Source organism: Malurus melanocephalus, unplaced genomic scaffold, assembly GCF_030028575.1.
Source record: "Malurus melanocephalus ecotype Western Australia unplaced genomic scaffold, MMel_1.1 scaffold_79, whole genome shotgun sequence".
In the NCBI taxonomy this organism is placed as follows: Eukaryota; Metazoa; Chordata; class Aves; order Passeriformes; family Maluridae; genus Malurus; species Malurus melanocephalus.
In genome coordinates, this window is record NW_026623311.1 from 762593 (window position 1) to 786023 (window position 23431).

Consider the following 23431-nt stretch of genomic DNA (forward strand, 5'->3'; position numbering starts at 1 on the left):
CATCCATCAGCTCTGCAAATACTATTTACGATTTTCRTTGTCAAGAAAATTTTATTAGGCTGGTTCAACTTCAAATATTTATCTCAGATTCTGCTTCTWGAAGAGATACAGTCTGATAACCTGTCCAGTTCTTACAGCCATCTCAGTTTAGCAGAAAAGCTTCCCTCCAGTTTTAACCTAAGCAAAATAAACGTATTCTACATACATATTYCACAGAGGAGCAATTAAGAAGTACTAATAATATAACCATTGACTACACATACTCCATGTAATATTAGAAGTTGAATATGACTTACTTATCTCTTAATATCACACCTTCAATRCAGGCACCAAACAACACTATACACGAGAGATCTGTTACTGAGACTGAAGGAAGAATACTCTATAAATAATCACACAGAGGAAACCCYACCATTTTTCACCTAGGTATGAARTTAAAAWGTACATGGCAATGAAGTGTGTGTGTGTTTCCTGGTTGCTTTTTGTTTTTTTTTCAGTTGCTCCCCGATACGATATTTTAGTTTATATGCTTTATGACTGTATTCAACACACAGTGATTTGTGAAGAATTGGAAGAAGCCAGTTCATACATCATGCAACAGAACAGGTATTTTCTCATACAAATAAACAAGTACTTGTGTACTCTAGATTTTGAAGAACTGACATCTACTGCTCGTTGTTCGGATTAAGATTTGGTCATACTGAGTATAACTACCATCTGCCAATTCAAGTATAATGCTAAAAACCATTGGATTACTTGACTAGAAACATCAAGTATATCTTGGAATTTGAAGCACTAGTAGAATATAGAATATATCCATTTGTTAATATAATTTGAAATATTTTAATTATATTTATAAATAATATCAGTATTTTAGATAAATATAAAATATTTCTTTTCAGGTTGGATTTCATTCATCTTATACCCAGGGAATTCTAATGACTTTACAGTGAAAAACCTGTCAGACCTACAGAATGCAGACTAGAAAAAAAGTTACARTATAAAGGATACAAATAAAAGATGTCGTTGAAATAGCCAAAATTGTTCCAGTAGGAATAGATTTCTGAGCATCCTTTAGATCTCCAGATCTATTTGAACCTGCCATAATACCTTAAAAAGAGACAAAATTTATGTCATAAAAACAATTAATAATAATTCCATGTTAATAAACAATACAATAAGAACRACTAATTTTAAGCCTGATTTAACTCAGGGATTACCAATGGAGCAGGCTACAGAAGTATAATATAATCCTGCACAAATCCTCAATTTATACCTTTGTTTTATTCAAAAATTTAAGTTACTACCCACTTAAATACACAAATCCTATAAAGCAAAAAGACAGAAAAAAAATTTAAATCTTTTTCAAGCATCACCACAATCATTCTTGAAATGAAGAAATACAAGGAATAGCAAAATACTGGATAGATATCATAAATTAATAGAGATTTAGCAGTTTTAGCCAGTGTGACCTAATGCACTATCTTTGTACTAAACAGATCACCATAATAACATACGCAAGCAAATCAATAACTAATGAATAAAAGCACAGCTAAAAAGAAAGAAACAGACAAGAAAAAGAATACGCAGGAAAATCGCATGTTTACATGCATGTGAATCTAAAAAGGGAACAGATGTATTTTGTAGCACATACTGTGACAGGAGGGAAAGAAATCCATACAATAACTCATTCTGCCATCTCTCCTAGAATTAACCTGACCACTGGAAGCAAAAATGTGGATACTAATGTCAAGAGGTTCCAGTGCAAAAATATTATTCAACTCCATGGAATAAAACATTAACCACAGGTTTACATATGATTAAATGTTGAGAAGAGTCTGAAGTAAAGAAATAGAAACAGTGGGGTTCAAATAGTGAATACAAAGGGATGCTTCCCCTTGATATTAAACTCGCAAATGGTGCTGCAACTTCTTCTTGGAGTTCTGTTCTGTTACTTGATATTACAACTGCTTCAGCTGGGACTTTTGAAGAAAAATCTGTCTGGATGTTTCAGTCAAGCATGAGCTTAGGAAAATGAAAGACAACTAGTCTAAACTTTTAAGCTTGACAAAATAGTCTACACAGTTAGTGAGGCACAAAAAATATTGGACTTAAACAAAACAATATATTGGATTTAAACAAATTCCAGGCAGTTAACCAGGCAGCATGGATATGTGAAGAATCATTTTAATACTAAACTGTCCTCTCATACCTTTGAAGATTGAAGTATTACAAAGGTAGGCATCTTATTTTGAATAAGCATTYAGTAACACAATAAAGTTTTGCTTTCTTTCCAGACATAGAAATATCCCATAAACAGRTGTCTTGTTTAAGTTCTACAACTTCTGAAAGCCATCAGCCATCACCTATGTCCCCCTAGCACCAGAAGGTTTTAGGGACATAACCCTGGATACAGAAACTGGTAACAGCATGTATCACCAATAAACATACAAACACAGATGTAAGTACACATTCTCACACAAGAAAAATAGTTGCATGTACCTGTAACAGATGGGAAATAAATCCCTACAAGCATTGTGAAGTAGGTCATGATGTCTGTAAAAACATAAGGAAGTCCACCCATTTTTGACTCTTCTGATCCAGCAACTGATGGCTGATCTTTTTTCTCAACTATTGATCCTTTTTCTGAATAGGCACTCCATAGATTATCTACCAGGTGGGGAAAAAAAACAAAARTCAGTGTCATCTCTCTGTTTCAGGACATCAACTAGTAAGAATGCAATAGTCCTAGGAATTAGATGCCTTTTTCTTACACAAAAATCATTACATTTGCCAATATGATTAATACCAATTGTAACTGGTGGACATTCCAGTCCATGTCAATAAAAATGCAGTAGTGTGAGAGGAGTTCTGCAAAAATTTCTCTTCCTTTAAAGGAAAACATAGTTTTAGAATTAAATTCTAATGCGTCTGTAGAATGTACACGTACATTGCACAGGTATACAGAGGAACTATCGTGAAAAAAATAAGGAAACTTACCTCCTTCGTATATACTAGTATTTCTTGTCCTTGTATTTTGAGGAGCAGTATGAAAAAAGAAATGCTACTTAACACTAACTTGAGTTCTTTGGGACTACTGTACAGAATAATCTCAGACAACAGTTCAGGATTCACCTATTTATGGCAAAAGATTTCCACCTGGTGACAAAAGCAGGATAACCAGACTCAAGAAGTCCACTTACAAGCAAAACAACACTAGCAGAATATGGTTCAAATTCCCCAGCAAACTGAGGACATTTGTTTGAAGACTGACAGGGCAAAGAGCCAGTAACTTTGAAGAGATTACATTAGTGAAAAAACTGGTCATGCACTTCGGTAAGAATGTGAGAACAGCCCACAATGATTCTTTTTTTAAAATAAGAAAAGTCGTCCTACCACATGTGAGGAAACAAAGTAAACACTCTCCCACCCYGTAAAGAAGGCAAATGATTTTACAGCAAGAAAATAAACAATTCCCATAGACTGCCAGGATGATCAAATAGCCAATTTACAGATATCCTGAACAACTTCAGTGAACTTAAGTACAGTATTCTAAGCCTTTATAATAGTAAAAAGTAACTTCAAGGACAATAGAAGATGGACTTTGAATCSTAAGTGGCCAAAGATAGGGTACTCATACCCAGATTTTTAATAAAAATCATACAATTGGTAAGCTTATGTGGAAGTATGCATGAGAAGCAGAAAAGAAAGTGGAGCAAAGATTTAAACTAAGTATTATTTGCTACAAAATGCTATGTGTATTACCTCAGTCAAATGGAGAGGATTAACAGACTGATCTACAGATAAGACTGAAGCCATAGGAAGAATTAACGAAACAAATTTAAATTACAGAAATTTTAGCAGATATTTGAGGAATGATRTAAAACAACACCAGATCTCCAAATGAGCACCTACTCCCTGTGGAACATAAGGAGAAAGTCCAAAAATCAGTTTGCAATTGCCAGTCAGAAACAAACACTTAAYGAGCACTCAATAGCTTGTGTCCTTTATTCAGTGTGACACAGGAGTGACAATGACTTGAGCACTCCAACGTATTCAACTTAACTGTGGAACTGTGCATACCAGCATGAGCATGCTCATTTTTCCAAAAGTGAATAATCCAAATGGACATGAAAGCTAGGGTGAGAAAAAAAGAATGACTTTTCAGAGAAGTCCAGACATTTGTTTCATCTAGGACCATTCCTTGACTGTTAAGGCTCCTCTAGCAGTATTTAGGACACATACACAAAATATGGTATACTGTATCAGACCAACACACTACCATGAAGCAGAACAATGTTGATTAAAGCTATTTGCAGAACTGTATCATATTTGTTCAGGTTATAGCAAAATTTAGTCAGCCATTTGCAGAATGATTTAYTGTTGTTAGGACACCATTCAAACAAGGTGTGTAAGAGATGCATCCTGGGACTTACCACACTTCCTGAGACACCCAGTCATGGTATTTGAATATTCTCAGTCAAGAAATTTTAATGTGCAGAGCCTGCAGCTTCAAAGTCTTTACACAATGCAGAACATACATCAAGAGGAAGAAAACTCTCCTTGAGAAAGCTCAGGTTTACACTAGGTATCAGAATGTGTGATCACAATCAGCAAGCAGGACACGTGTTTTTAGCATTGGGTGTAACTGGGATAGTGAAATGCATTGTTACAGAGTAGTTCTTGTTCAGAGAAATRTCAATCGGTGAACAGAAGCAGAGCACATATTTACAAAAGTAGGAAAAGCAGTACTCAGCCTGAAACCTCCAAGAACACTGAAATACCTGAGGTTGACGTGAAATAGTATTGATACTCAAGGACAAATATAAGGCCATTTCTTTTAAATTAAAAGTRTTTGAGGGAGACATAGAAACTAAAGACTCATTAGTAGCTTTTGCACATGAACAGTCGATAGCAACAACAGCAGTTGAGAGAGGCAATAAAAATGGGAATTATCTTTGAGTTCTGACAAACTTAGTAGTTATTCACAGTTTCTCTTGAGCTTTGAAAAACTGGGGAAGCTTCGACGCAGCTTTTGTAACAGAAAATTGTCGGAAGTATTCAAATTCCTTGAGGGAAACATAAATTAAGGCAATGCACTTAGATAAATTCATCTGTATTTCCCGTATTTTTAAAATATTCCTCAACTAAGGAATCTATAGCAGACATTGTATAAGAGGAAACTCCTCACATGGATAAAAATAAAACAAACAGTTCAAAGACACAAAACCGCAGGTAAAAGTAAATGTATATATAGCTTTGTAATGCAGAAAAGTCACCAGTAAGCTTCAACAAGCATGACCATCAGGATGTATCCAGGGCTAGCCAGTACACTCTAAAAGCCCCCCCAAAAATAAGCTAGCACCAAGATGAGAGCCCGCTCACAATACTCAGTTAATTCAAAGTTGTAGAAGGAATACCAACTTAAAAAAACACCAAAACCAACTTAAAAAAACACCAACACCAAAACTCATCAGACTCAATGAGTAAACATAATGAAATTGATGAAATTTACTACAGGTAAGCAAAAAGTGGTGATCACTGGTAAGCGTGACCCTCATGCTGAACTTTCAGCAAACTCCTAATGGTCATTAGAGATCTTAGTATTATGTGAGAATAAATAAGCAAAATATACTTTTATAAAGGACTGCTAGTTCAAAGAAACACTCCACATCGAATGGAACAAAAGTGCATCCTCTCAAAAGAGAAATAAATTCTGCTCAGCCTGAATCCTCCACAAAACAAAAGAGCAATTTAAATCTTCCAGGGTAGCAAAAAAATGAAACAAACAGCTGTCTTGTGAGCTGGTGCAGGAAATGCAAAATTACTCATTAAAAATTGTAGAGATGCATATGTTTAATCATAAAATTCAGAGAACAAAGTCTAAGTTACATTTCTTGTAACAAGCAAATAATTTCATCTTTCATTGAGAAAATTTTTTTTTAAAAAACACAAATTTAGATTCAGAGAAGCCTATGTTTCATTCAGTACTTTTTAAGTATTTGTACACTTCATATTTGGTAGTTTAAACTGGATTGCTATGGCAGCAGTGATTGTCTAGTGTCCATATGCAGCATTGCATATTTTTCTAAATCAAACCTTATTTTAAGGGAAAGCAAAGGAGAGGTATCAGAGCATCCATTTCATTCCCAGAAATATTATTTGTGTGTGTGTGTGTATGTGTGTATGTGTGCAATACCAATTATTACACATTTAAGATGAATCCTATGATTCAGAGAAATTGGAATTCCAAGATGCCACAACTGTACAGAAGAGTAAACAAGAAAATCTATATGCTTAGWAGACTGCTTTTCTTGAATTCCATCATTAACTTGTTGTACGCATTGGACAAGCCACAGGACTTCATTTTCATTGCACCACCTGTAAAGTGGAAACAAGTTCTCCCTTAGGAGAGTTTGAAAATGTATTAATTAATGTCTTATTGAGATGTGGTTTTGGCATACACATTTAAACAAATAGCTGTGATAAGCACTTTATTACCTTTTTGATTGAATAATGGTTTTTGAAAGAGTACCTATGAAATTCCAATTACCCCCAAATAAAAGCATTTGACACTAGGATTCTAAAACCAGACAAGATGAAAGTTTTATAGGAACCAGCATGCTCAAGGTAGCGATCTTTCACAYAGATTAGAGGTAAAGAAATAGTGACAGACTAGATCACTATATTACTGTCCAGCTATTGGCCAAATTAATAATGTCCAAAAATTTTTAAATCACTGTGCTTTCCAACTTACCAGTTAGAACTCCACTCATTATTCCTGGAATCCCTTGAATTTCTGTTACATTATTGAGACTGAAGTAGTCATCACATGTAGCATTAAGCAAAGAACTGTCACAGAATAGGCGCCACAAATGTGTAGTCTTTGTTTCATTATTGCTTTCAGTAAATTTGGCACAGACATCAAAGCTGCGTTTTGACAATGTACGGTTTCCAAGGAGACAGATACTATAAACAAGAAAAATAAAGTCAGTGTTCCTTCAGTACACTAAATGGCTATGAATTAAGCCATTTTTTGTATATTAGACTTCTTCAGAAACCTGTTATTTATATTACCTATCTTAAGGCCTATACTACATCTACTAAAACTATTTAGTACTAAAACTATAAAAGTATATCATTTTTACATCTAAAACTATCATCAATAGTCTTTAAAACATGGATCAAATATTTCTACTTTACGGTATTAGCAGCTATTTTGCCTTCTGATTTATTCTTTAGAAAGTACAATTAATTTAAGCAGCTTGATTACTAAATAACAGCAATCAYGATGCATTCAGTCCTACAAGAAAGAAGTCAATACTTTATAAACTTAATAAAAAGATGGGTCTGATGAAGAAAATATAATGTATTACAAAATTAAATCATGCCCTTCCTTAACCAGCAAATAAAAACTTCAGATGATGCTCAAAAATATTACAATCCAAAAGGTAGGAAATAAGACAGGAAGCTTAAACAGCAAGTTAAAATTTGACAACAGTGATGGGAGAATAAATTAAAGAATCATGTATTGGGAAGCAAATTATTTCTTTAAGGAATGAAAGAAAATTAGAAAAGTCAGAATAGTCATCAAAAGCAAACTCCTACCAGCACAGGATATTAAGGATCTAGGTATATTCCTTTGCTAAACTACACAAAAGATGCTTAGGAGATCTCTATTCCAGACTTGCTTAATAATGGAATGATATATATCTATGAAGAGAAAAGAAGGAAGATCTAATAAAATATGCAGGTTAGGCAGATACACCAGTGCAGCTTCAAGCTGTGGCATCACACAGAAGTTGAGCAGATTTAACAGGAAACTGTTGCTGAAGACATCATCTTGCCACTTGCCTTACTCATTTTTCTTTTTAACTGCCACTGATTTGATGACTGAATAGCAGAAGGGTCAAATGATACAAACAGTGGAAACTTCTTTCAGTTTGATCAGATGGGAGATTATGAGGCAAACTATTTTACCACCTATACAATGGACAAACTTAATGGAGCTTACTGATATCAACCTAACTAACCAGCTAAGTGTAAGCTATTTTGTTTGTTTTGGTTTTGGTTTTTTTTTAATGACTACCATCAGATCAGTCTTATCATTATATAAAACTGCACTTGAGTTTCTCATTTTGAGGCAGACTCTAAATGTAAACAATTATATTTATTGAAAAATAACCCSTCTTTGCATTTTTCACCCAACACAATACTACCATAGCAGCCACATGTAAAGTTTCCAGGAACTTGGTAATCTATGTTACATATCCACATAAACTCTCTTTTACCTAAACAGGTGACTAAAAGATATTACTATTTCCTCACTGGAAGTTACTGTAAGAAACACAAGTTTTATTCAGAAATATGTCAACATTTTTGATCACGCTTATCTTCTCAATAGAAGATTTGGCATCATGTTACAGAACAGTCCACAAGTACTGCTCTAATACTCAATTCATAATGCAATTACCAATGCTTCAAAGTAATATTGAATCTGTAATAATCATCCAACAGAAGGATAACTCTTATTATGAAGCGCCAAGCAGAACTGAAGTTATCAGCCTATTCTGATAATGTTTCAAGCAATATAATTTTGTTTTCTCTTTCAGAAGAAAATAAGCACAAAAATGCAACTCACATAATTGGGTAAAGTAAAATGCAACTAATAACTGAAGTAAAATTGTAACTCTTACTGAGCTAAGAGTTGAACACATTGAAGGTGTTGAGAAGTAATGTGTCATGCATAACAGCAATAAAATTTTATTTTATAGACAGGAAAGTCTTCACAAACACAGTGCATTTAAGCACTTCAACGTCTCAATTTTAAGTACRGAGAAATCCAAGTTTCAAAAATTTCCTCATAACACAGAAGGTTTAAAAGCATTTTTCTTTCATAACTATGATTCATAGCTATATTTTTTTTTAACCTTTTTACTTTATTGTACATGTTTTTAGTTTAAATCTTTAGATAAAGCAATTATATTCACTGTCAGCAAAATTCACCTTCTTGTTCATTAGGTGTGAAYGCAATAATAGCCAGCAATTTTAAGCACCAAAGAACTTTTTCTAGAGTTATCACATCTTATGAAAAATGAGAGAAATATTCGGGTATGTAACTCAGAATAACAAATGAGCACATCAACATCCAAACTACATAAACCTACCACTGAAGCTAGTGTGGTTGTATTTTGAAGCTTAGCTTAAAATAAGAAATGGTTACAGTTGCTATTCCCTCTTCAATTTTTCTTTTAAATAACCCACACAACACCGATATTGCACTTACGGAAAGTCAGGTGGGTCAAAAGCAGTCTTAATAACTCCAGCATATATGGCGAAGATGGAAAGAATCACACAGGCAAGGAAGACCAGTGCAAGTTTGTTGACATACTTTACTCCCACAAAAACTACTATGGCCATCAGAATGATAATACATGTTCCGTAGACTCTCATGTTGTTCAGCATAGCCTCTGTTTCTTCACCAACATCTTCCACTTTAAATATAGCAGCACTTGGAGAAATATAGGTCTGCAAGAGATTTKGCAAACTACAATACAAGAGACCACCTTGCAACTTGCCTTCCTCATTTTTCTTTTTAATTGCTACTAATTTGATGACTGAATAKCAGCAGGATCAAATGATACTAAGAAACTATTTACTTGAACTACAAAATCTAACCATATACTAAACTTCAACTGATTAAAACAAAATATGAAGCATCAAACAAAAGTATAATAAAAAACTAAAAATGTTTTCAGTATTATAGACCCTATATTATACTTCATAAAATTTTAATCTAAAGTTGTAACAGCACAGTTTAAGATCAGTGTGACAAAGCTTAGTCGTGCTAAAACAGACATTTTGAATTACTGCAATTTCAAACAAGATTCTCTTACAGATCTCTTTCTTAAATTTTGTTGTGCTCTACCTGAAAAGAAGTTGGAAACATAGCTTATAGGATTCATACTGATAAATGCATATAAAAAGGCAAACTGATCGGTAGTTCTAAGACATTTGTGTACTACACTACATAACAATATCTTTATTCCTTCTTTTAGCACCCCTAAAAAAGACCTCTCTGCTCAGCTACTAGGGCTTCAATATTAGGGCTTGAGGCAACTCCAGCACTTTAAGAAACCTGCTAAAATGACAATCCTTAAATAATATAATTCCTAAAGGCAGGAAGAAACTTTAAACAGGAGGGCTACGATGATATGTTCGTAAGTAAAGTCCAAAAATAAAAGTAGACAATYCTTTACCAGAATTTTCTTAGATTAAATAAAAGTTTAGTAAATTAATATTTACTAGAATGATGGAAGAGATGAAAATGAAAGCAAATTGAAAAAATGCTTACACAGAGCTTACTGTTAGAAAACCCTACATTGGGATGTTGCAGAAATTTTAAACTTTGTATGGAGGTACTCCAGAAGATTTTCTTGTAGATTTTGTTGCCCTGCTCTTCACAGCTTTTGCCAGGGAAAACCACAGGCAGATGACAGATTTCTGTTTCTCCGAATAATCCATGTCCCAGTGGAGAGAAAAAAAAGCAATACTCATGCCTTGCAGCTATGACAGGGATCTATTCTGATGCCTTTGTCAGGCATCCTAGGTGGCATTTTAATTCAAATTCTGTAGTTGAACCCATACATTTTTATTAACAACACTAACGCACCAAGACTCTCTAACAGAGAGAACAGTGCACCAAATTCAATCCACAATTAAGTATGTGCTTATGTTGCTACTATAGATCAGATCACACAAGCAACATTGGTGAAGACTATCTCTAATAAAAATTCAAAAAAGCCTGAATTTTGATTACATGGACCATAGTAAGTAACAAGAAAGAATTCTGAAGTACCTCCTGTGCATATCTTCAGTTTCTGATATGATGACCAATAGCTGCCCCCTCCTGGATGAAGCAAAGCCATAGTTGCTTGGCCACGCCATACAGGCAGTCTTCTACAGCATCTTTGCCAATATATAAAAAATCAAAGCCGGTAGTTTGGAAATGAGGAAGTGGGATAGATTACTATTGCCTCATCAGAGATATGCCCTTCATGTTCTTCACAACTTTTCATTAGGCAGCAAGTTACCCTGGCAACACTTGCCTGATCTAGGCTTGCAGACTATCATTTGGAAAGAGAAGCTTTCTGCTTGGTTCCTACATTAAGTGAAACAAATATGCATCAAATAGCCTTTAATTAATTTTTATACTACTGACAAGAATTTAACTTTCTCAAATAGTCGCAAGTAGAAGAATAAATATCAACATCCTGAAAATGTAGTATCAAAACATTAACTATCACCAATCACCAAACTAGAATGCATTTTAGACCATTTAAACATTYGTCAATAACCTCCCAAAAAGCCCAAATACATTTAGTCTTAGGAGAAACTAGTACTTACCAATAAAATTTCAATGGTACCAAGAATGTACATTGCTCCTGCAAAGGTGGTGCCCAGGTAGAAACAAAGTCCCACTGCTCCACCAAACTCTGGCCCTARAGATCTTGAAATCATGTAGTAAGAGCCTCCAGCTGTGAATTTAACAAAAAAAGAAACAAACCACACAAAACACCTCCAGGCCTTCAGATTAAGTATGAGAGTAGAGAACAAAATTTGAATCATTCAATCAACATAATCAAGATAACCACTGCATATGTTTCCGCTGACATRCTCAAGACTGTAGCAAAGTCTATGCCAACTAAGTAGTTAGAATGTACATTTCAAGATTAATATCCCCATGGGCATTTTCTGGGGAACAGAAATTAACGACTGAAGAAAGAAGATGAAAAATTCCACAAGSTAAATAGAAGTAAATTAGAAAAGCATATACAGGTATAAATAATGTGAATGAATCTTTAGCTTCTAGCCTCAAGCTGATTCCCATCAAACAGTAAGCTTCCAAAATAATTGCTTTGTGAGACAAGAACAAATTAGAATATTTTCTACTGATACACATTTTTCTATTTTCTGTATATGAAACTATTGTCACTTTCACAACAGACCATATTTTTTTCAGTACCATTTAAAAGTGTTAGGTAGGGATTGCTTTTTCTTGTTTACTAACATACTATTCACTTTGACCCTGAATTTTTCAATTCTTTTCACTCTTACTTCCCATATGTACACATCATCTTTCTTTAAGTCATAAAGTACACCACTACCACCCCATTTCCATTACATTATTTGCCTTTCAACAAGGCTCTAAGTTTCAAGCACTTCCTATCTTTTTTTCTAGAATGTCACTTAACTCCCTCATTCAAACCCTTCTCTCTGGCTCCCTCTCTTTTTACTCTTAAATTCATTGCATTTGTTCCACTTGTGACAACTGAGAAAGAAGGAGACAGAGAAAGGAAGTGTTTAACTTTAAATTAACATATATAAATGTGCAGACTCTGAAGCTGTTTTTCAYGGAATCATTAAGGTTGAAAAAGTCCTCCAAGATCATTCAGTCCAATCATTAACCTAACAGTACCAGGTCCACCACTACATGCTGTCCCTAAAAATCATATCTACTTGTTTTTAGAACACTTCCAAGGATGGTGATTCCACCACTTGCCTGGGCAACCTGTCCCACACGCTTCAATGTTTTCAATATGAACAAATGAGAAATTAACACAGATATTATGATGCATCACCAGTCCTTTTACTAAATATAACGCTGTTGCATGTAATGGTAAAAGAAATGATCCTGATGCTCAGGTCTCCTTTAAAACCTAGGTTCTTATCTGTTTTCTGCCTTCTCCATATATTCCAGTACAAGCATCATTTTTCTAAGAAACTGGCACCAACAACAAAAGAGTGAAAATTAAGGCCAGTACAGTGTAAGAACTGCCAGCTTCAAAATCTGTGACAGATGTTAAACAAAACTTTTAAAATGACCTTTAAAAACATATGAGGGAAAAGAGCAGAACATTTTAGTCATCTGCACACTGATTTGAATAACTCCATTTTATTATAAAAYGCCAGTCTTTTAAACAAAATTGTCTATTATATTTTTATTTCATATATGGTACCGTATCCAAGAAATACATTTATAATACATTTATTCTACACAAAATGTAGCTTTTACTTTTGCCCAACAACTTCAGTAACAGTTCTGAAAACCCTTACTGAGCTGCAGAAACTCTGCAAGTAACAATTTTAAGTTAATTAGGTAAACTGCTCAGAGTTCACACCAAAGCCTGAACACCAGAACTATCAATGTGTCAAGAAATTGAAAAAGATAAGAGCCTCAAGGCCTAACTGATTTTGCATCTAAAAAAAAAAATCCTCTTTATTTATGAAGCCGAATCAATTTTTCTATCTATCGTGAAAATTTAAAATGAGCAGAATTTAGAGYGCTTATATAAAAAATATTTCTTCCATCAGACCAGTTACTGTTCTTGCAGAAAACAAGATAACTAACTGCAGTGYTTAGATGAAATGTAGGCAAATTCAGGAGAGAAAGAAGTAGTAGCCTTACTTGCAAAGAAATTTGCTTTGTGTGAAGACCAGTCTCCATTAATTCAAATTATAACATCTTATCTTTCATTAAAACAGGATCAGATGATTGATGACAAARATGTGCTGCAGATTTTAATTCCCAGAAGGTCTACATAAAAGACTGCATCTCACTTWAAAAAGTTACTTACAAAGTCAATTAAAAGATAATAACATTTGATACAAAAGCATTACTTCTGATATTTGAGACTATAATAATTTCTTATCCCAGCTGTAAACTTTCATCATTTGACAATTCACTATTTAAGACAAAATTCTTCMTTACCTGGAACTACACCATTTGTTGCTATTGCACTCATTGAAATTGCMGTCAGCATAGTCTGTGGAAAGATGAAGTACAAGAAATTTAAAATATCAGAGTTTCTTTTTAAGATTGGGCAAAACAGCAATACAGTGAAACTAGAATTTATTTTCTTTAAAACTAAGACGCTTAATTTGGGATATCCATACAAATCAAGTACTCAAATTTTGAGTAGAAGATTCTGTTAACTTAGATAGTTGAGACAGTCTTTAAAAAGAACTGGAAGAACACAGACCACTGACAATATTTAAAATAGAATATTCATTATTCCAATTAAAATGCAGTGAAAACTGATTTCAACATTGTTATGACAACATCTAGTAGTGGTCTCACATTTGAAAACATTAGTTTTGGACATAATGCTGTGGTCTGATTTAGAGTTTACTATTCAATTTTTTCTGAGGTTGTAAAAAGCAGAACAGCTCAGATTTCAAAGTAATGAAATATTTGCTAAAGGCCGATTTAATAAAATTCATATAATAATTCAAASAAAAGATTGCTCTGATCAGCTCAAAAGAAAGTCCATACAGGTTAGAATGACACATGACACTCACTGCTTAAATATAAAAGCCATCTCTCTCAATTTAATCATATTGGTTAAATACAAGCACAGTTTAACTAATATGATTAAATATGATTATTTTTCCCTGACACTCATACCAGCACTCTTGCAACAGACTTTGGCCAAGAGTTTAATAAAAGGAAAAGTAAAATAAGGTTGACTTACACAAGCACAACACATGAACACGATAATGAAAGACTCAAGGACGCCAGCTGTTCCCACAATCCATGTTAAACGTAGGAAAAGGATGACTCCCAAGATGTTTTGTAAACAGGGAAGATACACACCAATAAAAGTGCCCATTCGTGGACCCTGTAAATGAAGTGAGAACACCAATTCCTTTGCATGAAAAATTTAAATCCACAAGCACTTTATCCACAAACCCTTATCACAAATGCTGCATGAACAAATGCCAAGTGAAACTGAATGGTAACTTCAGTGTCCAGTTTCGCAAATATTAATATGCTATTTATACAGAAAAATTCCTGAAAAGATAGAAAACTATTTGTGATAGCAAACTCGTTCCACAGGAATTAGGATGAAACGTTGATAGAGACAGGATGCCCCTTTATCTGTTGATTACAATGCATTAYAAACTTTCTTCTGAAATACCAGTTACAGGCTACAGTTATATGTTGAAGATAAGTTACTGCCATAATCAAAATATTCTGTAAAAAGTTSATCACAAATTGCCACACAGCTGGCACAAAAATGATATTAAACAGTATTTTCAATTTTTAAAAAACTGAAGGTACTAAGGTACTAAGGTACAAGGTATTAAGACAGAGCAAGAAGAATTGCAGAGCTGACCACAATTTCTTTTTGCAAAAATTGTAAAACCTGCCACAACATAGTATATGCATACTTTTTATTTGYTAGTAACATCATAGGTTAAGATACACACAAAAGCTTTCAGGTGTTTTTAAAAGGTGGTTTTAAATCACAACTTCGGCTGCAAAAAATGGCAATCAATTTAAATTAATAAGCAAGCATTGAYGCTTTAGAAGTTATCAAAGTTATTTAAAAAATACTAAGTTTCCAAGTATTATAACATACCACAGAACCTCATTTAGACTATATTTTTTATTTTTTGGCATCTAGGACAACATCAACACCACTGTCTCAATCACACCATTAAAAACACTACACTGACAGGCTACTACTTAACTACCACAATTTTAGAAGTTAAATTAAGACACATACATAAAAATTGTGTTGTCAAGCCATACCATGGTGCTCAAACAAGATTAAGTGCAAGTGAGTACACAATGTTCATTTGGCTAGTCAGCTCCAGAGGGAGTAAAATGGTGCTGCATTGACAAAAACCTCTACACAGTAGCTGAATAGATAACAGGGATCACACTAAGGAAGGTGTGAGTAGATCAGCGTTAATCTTCTCACACCTGAAGTTCTATCTTCAAATGAGATGGAACAAATGTAGATCAAGCATAAGTAGACGAACAGAAAGCCCACTCACRAACAAACACAGGATAATCAAAAAGCTAAAACAAACAGCTGGACTTTATTCCCGACCCTTGCCCACTGTCTTGGTACCAACTTCCACTCAAAATCTCTTTTCCCAATCAAATGAGCTGCCCTTCTAAGAAAATTTTCAAACACATTTTCATCTGTCTCTTCTGCTCTGTGTTCATTTTCCTTTTACTCATTCTCATGTGTTTCTGCTCTTTTCTTCAAAGCTCAGCATATAAATTCAATAGCAGCACACCTTCTCCCACACAAAGACAGATGACTCGCAGCACTCTCCCTTTTCCCAGCATCTACCCTAATTGTCTTAAGTTTCAGTCATCATGTTCACCATCCAGCTCATCATCCCTCCTTGCCTTTAAATTCTTACACTCTGTCAGGTCACATGTTTTGATCCAAGCTTTCTCCTTCCAAAACATCYCCTGGTCATAGAGGGATCAATCGAGCATGTCATTGCAGACTCCAACTGTATCATACATTCCACTTACATAGAGGCAAAGACAAGCACTTTGGGTATACAGTAGACATACAACCCTTGAAGAATTCAGTTGCACTCTTCTATCTAGCAAATATGTTTAGCAATGTGTCAAACAGAGCATACGCCTTCCCTTCCCCCCAGTATAATATTTTCTATGTTTGCAACAAAATATTTTCTTGCAATGCATCCATTAAGTTTTAAAAATACTTATTCCGACACACAAAACTAAGACAGTACTCAGAAAACTACTACTATGTTAAGAGGTGCAATTATGCTTACAGATTTAAAAGAGTGACCTGTTTAATCTCAAATTTGCCTTAATTTCAACTATGTAAAAACYTAGGCAATTAAAATATATTCATAAACCTGCAAAATGTCCTACTGTATGCTCACTAGAGGTAGGTAACAGGTACTGATGCTCGTACAAGTTCACACAGAAGAAGAAACTGGGTATCCTCTCTTTCAGATACTCTCTTTCAGATCCTATCTTTGCACATGTTTTACCTAGGGGTTTTACAGCAAAGTCTTGCTAAAATATGTTAACAAGTACATCAAATTACCATAAGTCCTGCTGCTTCAGTTTTAAACACGGTATTACAAGTCTTCTCCTGTTTTTAGGAGTCCACATACTCTGTTTTCAGGTTGAAAAATGCTCCACTTTGTAGCTAGCTTTGTCTCGATAAATTATGAGAAGTCTAAATACCTTGACTTCCTTTCGTTTGCTGTCTTCATCTGCTTCATGTTCTACCACTCCTTGAGTCAGATTAGTGTAGTTTGCTAGTTTATTCAGAAGAGATGACACCATGGGATTACTATCCATTTCTTCCTGTTGGGTTTTGAAGAAYACTGCATTTATTAAATAAATTTTTTAAAAGTCAATGTTTTATAATACTACTTCAAACACATACTGAATGGGTCAGCACTGATGCACACAAATAAAAAAATTAGCATGACAAAATACCAGTCAGCTTTCAACCAACAACAATTCTATTCTTTCTAGAAGTAAAACACAACATGGCTACGTTGCACCAATTCTTTCATATTTTACGCTATCTTACAATTATGCAGCTCAAATATAAGGGAAACCTAGAGAAAGACCACTGTTAATATAAAAAATCTATTTTTATCACAATACAGTCTTTAACGGATTGTACTGGTGGGGTTGAGTCATTACGGTGTTATTCCAGCATCTTGTTTATGTTCAGAGAGTGATTTCAAATGATTTCTCAAGCACCAAAATAATTAAGGATTTCTCTGAAGTGTACCATTGCAGGCTTACATATTTTATCTTAAACCATRCATACTACTTCAAAAGTGTTAGTTTGTCAAAAATACCCAGGCATATGCATATGACATATAATTGCACATATGTAATATCACAGTACACAGAAGTCAGCCCATCTTTCTTTAGCCAAGTATCTGCTACGAAACAGAAACATACTAAAATAAATAATAAGATCCAGAAGAATATACAACAMAATTCAATTAAATACACAAAAACTGAACACTGGAAAGCAGACAAGATCAGGGTGAGAAAGACAGATATGGGAGATTAGGCAACGACAATAATGGTCATAATAGTCAGACTTCTTTTTAACAGTGTACACAAAAATTCTAACAAGTGAAAGCATGAAATAAACAAGATTGTAGGAAACTTACTCTGAAAGATACATAGCATTAAAAAAGRTTCACCACAACAACACCACTGGCGATGAAGTCACTAGAAGGCTTTCAACCTCATACTGTTAACAATACTGTCTATAATTTGAGATACCTAGAGGCCATGGTTGAGGATTTAATATAAATCATGATTCAAAATAACATTTGGTACAAAAAGCAGCTAWGGCCAAATTATCATCACTGAGGAATACAGCGACTAATTTGAACCATGTAAAGTTTTGGAAATGGCTTTATGCAATAGAGCTTGAAGGAGAGAAATTCAATGACAAAACTTTAATACCTTAGTTCCTGTCAAAAAAATAGTAAGATACTGCACACATGACAAAAAGACAATTAATGATTAACATGACTTTGATCCTTAGGAAACTTTCTCAAAGACTCAGTTAAAAATAGTAAATACACATTATTTCGGTCATGCACAGAATGAACTGAAAGACCATGTCTTCCGTGCAAAGACATTTGAAAGGAAGAGAGAAGCRTAAGAGAACAACAAGAAAACACTGAGAAGACTGCAAGAGCACGGTGGCTAARCAAATAGTGTTGGAAGGATCTTGTTTTCCCTAACAGCAAGCATCAGAGCCGGACCAGTTGATGCTACTAGAACAGAACAACTAAGGTTTTTACTAGAAATACTATTCAATTGCAAAAGTGGTCCTTAAAAGTAGTGAATCAATATACTTTTTTCAGTAACTGATTGCAATCATTCAGTTGATTTAAAAGGTATGAAATGTACATTATGAAGTAAATGTTTATATTAGAAATTGCTATGGTATGCTCTACCCTGTAAGTAGACAATACAACCAAGTCATGGCTTTTAAGTTTGTTCTATAGCTTTACTGCTTTATCCGAAGTCTGTAACTCCCCTGTYGAACAAATTATTTTGCTAATGATTTTAAACTGAATACTGCTTTCTTAAAACAAATAGATTGAACTTCCAGCAGCTTTCTCTAATAATTTCTAGATCCTAGCCCAAAAAAATTAAATGCAGTAAGACTTATTTCATATCTTCACATTAATGCACACCAGTATTTACTGCTCTTGCCTATATATCATTCAAATCCACTGAAACTGAGTGTTAGCAGGAACCAAACTATGAAAAAGATATTAAAACTCATTTTCCCCCACTGAATTTCAAGACAGAAAGAAAACAGGTGTTTGCTCATCTCCATTAAAGGTAAAATATGTTTTTGGAGTATTGAACTTACCTCAAAGAGAGCCATATTCTTTCCTTCATACATGTTTCCTCTGTCCAATTCTGCATTGTTAATAAATGGACTACTCTCCCGGGCAATCCCATCCCCTAGTGGAAAAGAAACACAATTAAAAACAAGAAAAAAAGAAAGGATACGTTATACCATAAAAGGAGAGGTCAGAAGACTCTGGTTAAAGAACTAGCTCTAAACAGCACCATAGGCTGCCAAACCCACTCGTCATCTCAGACATCTGAATGTTAAGTAAACATTTAAGGAAATTAGGTGAACAGTCTAATCTTTGTATGTTGTTCCATCTCTTCACTTTCATTTATTATTATTTAACACATATGCTGATTTCTCCCCTACCCTTTGTAGTTTACCTAAAAACACATGATAATTCACATAAATGTTTTGGGTATAGAAGAAAATAACGCCCCCAGTCTACCTTTGCATTAATATACTGACTCCYTCAAAAAATCTCAAGTAGTTGAGGCAGGAATTTACGCAAAACAATGCGAAAGGAATTATTTTGTAAAGGTTCTGAGGACTCTTCCATGATATGTTATACTTAATCTATTCCTTACTGAAATATAAATTTCATTAACCTGTCGTTCTACTGACATGCTCTGGCACACCTCTCAAAAAATACASCATTACTTTCACTGCCTTCCAGTCCATACACTACAGAAATTATTACATGCTGATACTGAACATTGGCATTTCCAAATAATCTCAAGTCCTTGCCTATGCCACTTTGCCTCTCAGCCCTTTTACCCCTACATTCACAAATTACAGCAATAACACCTACACAGTCTCTTCACTACAGAATTAAAGAACAGTAGGAGAACAAGTTGYACTCTTCCTCCCTGTCTCTTCCCTCTGCCCCTTACAGGACACTTCTCCCCACATGAAACCCCAGAAGAAAGCCTTGCAAATGTGTACACTAGTCTCAGCACAACATATTACYTTAGTTATAAAGCAGACAGAAATAGATCTCAGTCTCTCAAGCATAAGAGAATTCGGATTTCCCACCACTGATTTTCTATCGCTCTCCACAATATCATTATATTTGTTAGCATTATGGCATAGAAACCACATACTATCATAAGAGATACAGAAGATAGCCACTGTCCATTAGGGCTCTAAAATTAGTTCCCCAGTCCAGAAGAGAAATGGTGATAAATTCGCCCATCCAATTCCTTTATCCAGTATATCTCCTTCTATCCATATCCTCCAACTTTCATTTTTGTTTCTCYACAGTTTATACTTAGTGTCCCACTGCCAAAAGTCCTACAGCCTGATTAAGTRCCCCTCCTCCATCAAAGGTTAATGCAAGGCCAGAAGAAAGAGCACTGTGAACACRAAAGAAACCCCCTCATGAACTAACACCTTGAGATGTTTCACAGTACACRGAACATGTTGGTTTTGCACAAGGTTATCTGAGAAACTGGCATTTATTGTTAAATCAGCTCCATTGTACTTAGAGAAAGGTTCAATTAGCTTTTCCACAGACAACAAAAAGCATCTTGTCCTGAAACAAATACATTCTGAYTTCTCTTATCTCTTTGTTAAAGCATATGAGCACTAGGACTTCTTGCTTAAGACATTGCATTTTCTTTCCAAGACTTTTGGAACTTTGTTTTTCTTTTAGCTCCATTCTTTGAAATCACCCCATTATTTTTCTTAAGGTTTTTATAGACCATTCATTAAAAGGTACATTYCCAAGTTAAACTAAAAATAAGGTCACTTGATGCTAGTCTTGCTGAGACCACACTTCTATCAACTTTCCCATCTACTGACAGATGCTACCTGTAATGATTAACTAAATATTAGTATTCCTTTCAGGGTACTTCCAATCCCTTCAGAAAGGAYTACTCTTCGAAAAGTAAGCTGGGATATTTAAGGTATTGTTTTGCATTAATACAGAGTGTAATGTCACTTCAGGTACTCCTTGATTAGTCTAATGATACTGGGTATCATTAGTCTAATCCAAACACTAAAATGGTAGCCAAAAAAATAACGTGAATCAGTATTCATAATTCTGAAGTTAAAGATTATAGTTTTGTCTAACTAGYTCTGGACATAARAATCAGTATCTCAGCACTACACMGTAAGTATTTTAAATTTTAGTAGAMGAATAATGAAGCTATTTATGAAGTCCTTTATATGTTTGTATTTCTAAACAAAGAGTTACGTGGTTTTGCACCAATAGGAAAAAGCTCAGAGCACAATATCTCTTTAATGAACACCTTGTTAATGCACTTAACAGGCTTCAAATGGAAAAATGCAGAACTCAGGATCTGAGGAATAGGAACTCTTTTTCAGTGTTTCCCAACCAATATTCTGCCTATTTCAAAACTTTCTAATAATCTTCAAAATAGTCGGGTAGCAACAGACTGCAGTAAAGAACCATTTCTCTAACACAGTTCTTTTTTTGTGTTTGTGGATGTTTAGTACAGCATTTTGAAAGGTAATTCTGATCATGGCAGATATTACTTTAGCTTCACTTGAAAGAGAATCAATGCTGAAAAAGTGACCACAAAAGCAAACTGGCACACACTCTGCAGTTTGTAGACCAATTCTACAATTATCAAAAAATCATTAGAACCATAGAATCATAAAATCATTAAGGTTGGAAAAGAGTTCTAAGACMWGGTCCAAACTTTAACTGAACGCTACTGTGCCAACTTAACCATAGCATGAAGTACCAYACCCAGTCATTTCTTCATCACCTCYACGGATGGTGACTCTACCACCTCTCTGGGCAGTCCATTCCAAAGTTTAACCACCTTTTCAGTGAAAAAATTCTTCCTGATGTTCAACTTGAGCCTCCCCTGGTGCAGCTTGAGGCCATTTCCTCTAGCCCTACTGCCACTTGCCTGGGAGAGGAAGCCAACCCCCACTTTGCTATAACTCCTTTCAAGTRCTTGTAGAGAGTGGTAAGGTACCCCCCGAGCCTCCTTTTCTCCAGGCTGAATGACCCCAGCTTCCTCAGCCACTTCTTGGCAGACTTGTGCTCCAGACCTTCACCAGTTCCATTACCCTTCTATGGACATGCTCTGCAACTCAATGTGTTTCTTGAAGAGAGGGTCCCAAAACTGGACACAAAACTCAAGGTGTGGCCTTAACCTCGAGGTGCCAAGTACAGAAAAATTACTTCCCTAGTCCTGCTGGCCACACTATTTTCAATACAGACCAGGATGCCACTGGCCTTCTTGTCCACCTGGCCACACTGCTGGCTCATGTTCAGTTGTTGATCTGCACTCCCAGGACCTATTTTGATGGGCCACTTTCAAATAACTGTTGTCCCAGCCTGTAGAGTTGCAAAGGGTTGTTGTGCATGACCTGGCGCTTTGCCTTACACACGCCACAGCAGCTAACCTTCAGTTGTCCAGAATCTTCCCAGTTTATCAAGCCTAACAACGACAGAGAACGGCTTGGGAAGCTCTTCTGCCAGCTCACACAGTACACTCTGGTGGGTCCCATCCAGCCCCATACACTTGTCTAAGTGGCTCAACRGATCACTGACTATATTTTCCTAGATTAGAGGGGGTCAATTCTGCTCCCCATCTCTCTCTAACAACTCGGGGACTGGYTCMCCTGAGGATACATGGTCTTTCTCTTGAAGACTGAGGGAAAGAAGGCATCTCAGACTTCCACATCCTTGGTTACAATGTTTCCTTCCACATCCAATAAAGGACAGATTTTTCTTGGTCCTCTTTTTSTTGTTAATATATTTATAAAARCACCTACGAACACCTTTGAATTCTCATCATTGCTGTAAACAAAATTATCTTTATTTCAAACKGAAAAACAACACCTTTTGAAGAATGCTTATTCAATGTTTAGATATATAGAGAGCCTTATAAACATGTAACTCAATTTAACATGCATCATATCATTTAGCAGAAAGAACTCATTTCAGATCTCAACACACAGACAACATCTACGGTAAAGCTAACCAATCAAGCTCTCTTAATCTTTAGCTCATCCCTTCTTCAAATGACATTTCAATAGAAAATAAATTATTCATTAGAACCCCAGAATTAAACAAAGACAAGCTTTACACCTTCACAAATCCTGTAAATCTTGCCCCTCATGCATCAAGTAAACAACAGAAAAAACTATTTCAGTCACTTCTACTGGAGGTAACATGGAAAACAAAAGAAATAAGTACTTAATTTCACTAGTAAGTCTCAAGTCATCCACAGGTTTATCTTAATCCT

The 23431-nt window shown here is 34.9% G+C and overlaps 1 protein-coding gene across 3 annotated transcripts in view; it reads right to left on the reverse strand.

The window, feature by feature from the left end:
• The window catches only part of LOC130574306 (solute carrier family 12 member 7-like), a 63870-nt gene that overhangs the window by 33575 nt on the left and 6864 nt on the right, over positions 1 to 23431 (reverse strand). For all 3 annotated transcript variants that reach the window (XM_057367462.1, XM_057367461.1, XM_057367463.1), the window contains exons 2-11: positions 19218 to 19312; positions 17036 to 17158; positions 14535 to 14681; positions 13772 to 13826; positions 11407 to 11537; positions 9287 to 9528; positions 6758 to 6969; positions 2503 to 2670; positions 1012 to 1110; positions 297 to 354 (exon numbers count right to left, since the gene is read on the reverse strand). In XM_057367462.1, the coding sequence (XP_057223445.1) occupies positions 297 to 354; positions 1012 to 1110; positions 2503 to 2670; positions 6758 to 6969; positions 9287 to 9528; positions 11407 to 11537; positions 13772 to 13826; positions 14535 to 14681; positions 17036 to 17158; positions 19218 to 19312 (1330 nt within the window). The remainder of the gene's footprint in view (positions 1 to 296; positions 355 to 1011; positions 1111 to 2502; positions 2671 to 6757; positions 6970 to 9286; positions 9529 to 11406; positions 11538 to 13771; positions 13827 to 14534; positions 14682 to 17035; positions 17159 to 19217; positions 19313 to 23431) is intronic.